Source organism: Phytophthora infestans, genomic scaffold, assembly GCF_000142945.1.
Source record: "Phytophthora infestans T30-4 supercont1.38 genomic scaffold, whole genome shotgun sequence".
In the NCBI taxonomy this organism is placed as follows: Eukaryota; Oomycota; class Peronosporomycetes; order Peronosporales; family Peronosporaceae; genus Phytophthora; species Phytophthora infestans.
The window spans coordinates 39,393-44,238 of NW_003303721.1; the positions used below are offsets into that span (position 1 = coordinate 39,393).

Genomic DNA, 4,846 nt, shown 5'->3' on the forward strand with positions numbered 1-4,846 from the left:
GGTATTCCGCGATAAACGAGATGCTGCACTGAATATACGGAAGGTGCGTCTGCTGACGATTTCATGACGGCGTCCCGACGGGTAGCGTAGAGCCACACACAATAAAATTCGTCACTTTCCTCTGCCTTAGGCTCCTACGAAAAACACTTTCTAGCAGAAAACGTCTTGCTAGGACTCCTGCTGCAGGAAAACTCATCCTGGAGACGAACAACACGTACGGTACGACAATATGACCTCAAATATTTAATGCAGAACGTCTTAAATCGTTTCATAGAATCGTAAAGGTTTTAAATGTCATTGGGTAGACTCTATACCTACAAGAACGTATTTCTTGTGAATCCCAGCACAAGGGACTATATCATTTTTTGTGTTTCTCCTAGAATCTTATACATTTTTGATTGGATCCGATCGATCGATCAATCGGATTCAATCGAATAAGATCGAAACGAATTCAACTTAGTCAGACGAGACATATCGATTGATCCGATTCAATCCATTTCCCAAGCCTATTCCGAACACGGTTTTTGAAAAAATTTCTTGAAATTTAAATATGTGGATCACAAAAAAACTACCTAAATAAAATGGCCATTTTAAGGTGAAGCAAACACTCGATATCATTTTTGCTGCTGAAGTTGCACGGCCTCGAACGCATATTTACGTAGCTGCTTTTCTATCCCTCCAAAGCTCAGGTCAGAGAACTTTTGAGTGTAAAAGTGTGGGTTCCGATCCAAATCCCGTCGCCCGTAGCAACGTTGCCACTTCGGAAAACCTGGTAACCCACTCTCACCGTACACCATATACTCTGAGCGCGCCGACGTGTTGCGGAAGGACAACAAGTGCGTCCAAATCTCAGGATCCGGTCTGCCATCGTCCAGTAAAGCTTCGATCCCGACCAGCGATAGCTTTTTGTCGAGTGCCTCAACCAGCTTGGGGTGCAGTTTCCCCATCAGTTTGCGTTGATTTCTATGCAGAAAGAGCACATTGCCATTGGTATCATGTTGCACCATCGTCATTCCGCAAAATGACCATCCGATCACCGTCCCGGCAATAGAAGGCGGAGTCTGGACCATGAAGAATGGAACCTCGAGCTTCAGCCACGCGAAACGAAACAGATCCTTGTCACCCCATGCAAGTCGCTGCAGCTGAAAGTAATTGGGCTGGTGGAAAGCGTAGAATGATACGAGGTGGAGTGGGACTGAATGGCGACGACGATCGATGAGCAGCTGTCCACTTTCTTGCTCAAACATATCGACAAAAGGCATGTCCAGTAATTGCCAGACGACGGATTCAGAGCTAATGTAGAACATGGTGTTCTGCGGATGCCAATAGTCCGGCCAAAAGACTGCGCCCATCTTGACGAACTCTGGCGTCTTAAAAAGAAACTTGGATCTTTCACTGGAGCATTGTCGGCGTCCAAAAACAGCACTTCCTCGAAGCTGCTATGGTAAATTGCAAATATTTTCGATTCAAACCGCATCGGTTTGCCATTCGTATTGATCTCTCGAAGCATAACGTCGCCAGTAGCTGTCTGGTTAAGTGTATGTAGTGGTGCAAGCGATCCCGGCGTTTTGCGAATTTCGTCGGGGGAAAACCAGATCTTGATTGGTAGTTTACAGCCCAACACATCGCGGAGTAGGCGAATCGTGGCATAAGCGCTAGCTACCAATGCGGGATATACCACCATGACAATTCCTTGACTGGGAGTTGACAATTTAGATTCCACATTTGGTAAAGCGAAGCCAGGCTTCTTTGCCTGTGCTACAGCCTGCTGCGCTAGAGCTCGAAAATTCGCAAAACCTGGTGCGTTAGATCATCGGAAAACGGCACCGCCCTTTGTATTTGCGCAGGAACGCTTCATGACGCGGAACCTTTCCTTGGTATCAATGTCTTCGACTTCGCAGTAGCCTGAAGTTTGTTTTGGGATCAAGTTACTACAGTTCAAATCACGTCGCTGGTTACGGGGGCCGTCTGCATTGCAGCCGTTCGTCGCTCTCCATCCGATGCACTTGAATCGGCGAATATTCGCTCTACTTGAAGGCAGATCCATCAACGCGACGTCAGACCCTCAAAGCTTGACCGACATTCCGCTGCCTCGAGAAATAAGCTCGTCCGTCGCCCTCAGATAAGACGCGTTAGATTCCGCACTTGCATTGCTATGGTTACCAGCGAGATGAAATGCCACTGCATTGGTAGCCATATGAGACGTGAAGAAGCGCTGCGTCGTCGAGCTATTGGTTGTCCAAAACATTATTAGGCACCATACTACCGTGCATGCTGTCAAGATGCCGAGCAATAAGATCATGTAACGCCGCTCTGACACCGCAGCTATTAATAATGGCGCGGACTTCATGATGGAGGTCTTTCTTGTGCTTCGGCTATCCTTCCCCGCGATAACTTTTCGAGAATCACGAGTCGTGATGGATTTGAATCTGATCTGGCTACATTAAGTGAGATTCGGATGTGTAGATTCAAGCCTGTTCCCATTTGTTGCATTGTTACAGTACATGTACTTGCAATGCAAGTTGCATTGCCTAAAAAAGTGGGCTCACTGGACATCGCCTTTTGTTTACAAATGCACGTAATATTGGCACGGCGCTGTCCATCACCATCTTCATTTTTGGTCCCACAGAGACAACCTTTGATTATTAATACCAGACTATTCGAGGGAGGCACAAAACCGACACGTACAGTGTTCAAACACGAACTTATTACAGTACATGTACAAGAAATAATGCGGCGGAAACAGTCATTCGTGCAGGCTTCGTAGTATGAAGTTTAAAGTGCATTGTAATACATAGAACTTTCCTACTATAATAGGTGCTACTAATATTGTACAAGTAGATAAGTATACATTACTGACATTTTGCTCAACTTGCTCGGAGCAATTTTCCAAATTTATAATTTTAATATGAGTAATAAGCTTATCTTCATTTGTTGAAAATGACTCCTAATGAGTACATTCCACAATTTAAAATTACTACAAAAATAGATGCTCATATTAACATGAACGAGTTGTGATCATTTTCGATGCTACTTTCACATACCGGTATAACTAAAAAGCAATATTAATACAGCGTTAACTCTTCTTCATCGCCTGGGCAAGTGTTATTATTCTAGGCTCACCATATGCTGGAGACGGAGCAATTTGTCTGTTGTAAAGTCGAACGCCAGAAGAGCTCGGCTCATGTCGCTGCCAGCGACTCGCTGGAAAGGTAGACATAAGAATTCGTGGCTGTCATGTATTAATACATACTTAAGTATGTAGCAAAACCATCAGCTGACAATTGGACTCCCACATGCCATGGTATTATACATTGCCAAGCCGGCGACACATAAGCCTTAATTATTACGAGATTCAGCTGCGTCGAGCTCAATTTATTTTTATGGAACAATTTATTTGAATGAAAAGCTGCTGAAAATACCTGGTAAAAGAAATCTGTGGTTGTTGGTCTGGTACCAGACCTAAAATAAAGTGCTACTGGCAATTTAGAGTCTATTTGAATGAAATTACATTTTGTTGCATCAAATATCTTTTTTACAATCTAATGAGAAAATGCCTTAACCCCCCAACTGTATGAGACACGGTTCCGCGAAAAGCTTAACGTGTCTGAGACACGTTAAGCTTTTATACTTAACGTTTGTATAGGACCATACAAATTGTCAGTCAAGAAGGGATAGGCATATTTCCCATCTTCCCGCACAGCAGTACATAGCTATGCGTGTGCCTTGAACTTGGTTTTTCTAGAAAATTAGAAGACACAGGTTTGATGGGTGTCACACAAATCAGCATAGAGGATTGCAGGTGGAATTCTGCGCCACCCATATCTCGGTCATTCGAGAATTTTCGCCGCTGCCGCTCAGATGTCCGGGTTCAGAGGCCGATGGCGAGAGCTTCTGAAGGAAGGATGGAAATCAAAGGCCCCTACGGGCCTGTCAAACGACTACACGTACCTTATGCCGGGGAAGACGAAGAAGGACGTACGTGGCGTGAACTTTTTCGTTGGAGAGGCTGCGTTGATGGCATATTTGGACCGTATCGCCTTGGGTAAGTAGTATCGCCTTTCAAGGTCTTTGTGGGGACTCTAATACGTGTGCTTTGCTAGAGGAGATGAAGAAAGCTACCGCGGCGAAGCAACAAGCAAAAGCGGCAGCGACTCAACCTACTCCGGAAAGTGGACAGCCTGAAACCGATGTGCCTGATAGACAAGATGGTGCGTTTGATCTTAATGTGTATGTACATGTTATGATTCTAACGCTATCGTGTATATAGTTGCTGACCGAACTGTCAGTCCAGATCCAGGCACGACGAAGACTGTTTGTCCGATCATTCAAGCTACCTCTCCACACCTGGCAGAGAGTGATTTGGGCAATTCAGTTGGTGATGAAAACGGTAAGCAGTTCGAGCACATTGCTTGTCACCTGTGAGCTACTGCTAACGCTAACACACCACTCCCTTATAGGTACAGACGAGTATCCCAATTGTAGTTTACATGCTGAATTCGATGCTGCTGCTACATCTGGCTCAGAGTATGCCTGCTCTGAGCCTGATAGCGACGGAGAAAGCACGATGCCAGGTGAAGAAGGGCAACCGGCCGCCATACCACCTGAAAAAGTGCAACCAAATTTGAATCTGATGTAGACCTGGCTACATTAAGTGAGATTCGGATGTGTAGATTCAAGCCTGTTCCCATTTGTTGCATTGTTACAGTACATGTACTTGCAATGCAAGTTGCATTGCCTAAAAAGGTGGGCTCACTGGACATCGCCTTTTGTTTACAAATGCACGTAATATTGGCACGGCGCTGTCCATCACCATCTTCATTTTAGAGCCACTAGAGACAAACTT

General features: G+C 45.0%; 1 protein-coding gene across 1 annotated transcript; it reads right to left on the reverse strand.

Annotated features, from left to right (window-relative positions):
- Positions 1-614: 614 nt before the first annotated feature.
- Positions 615-1,684, reverse strand: PITG_15001 (uncharacterized protein; the record flags this gene model as incomplete). Its single annotated transcript, XM_002898144.1, has 2 exons — positions 615-1,352; positions 1,397-1,684. The coding sequence occupies 2 exons, from the start codon at positions 1,682-1,684 to the stop codon at positions 615-617; spliced, it is 1,026 nt and encodes a 341-aa protein (XP_002898190.1).
- Between the last annotated feature and the right edge of the window lie 3,162 nt (positions 1,685-4,846).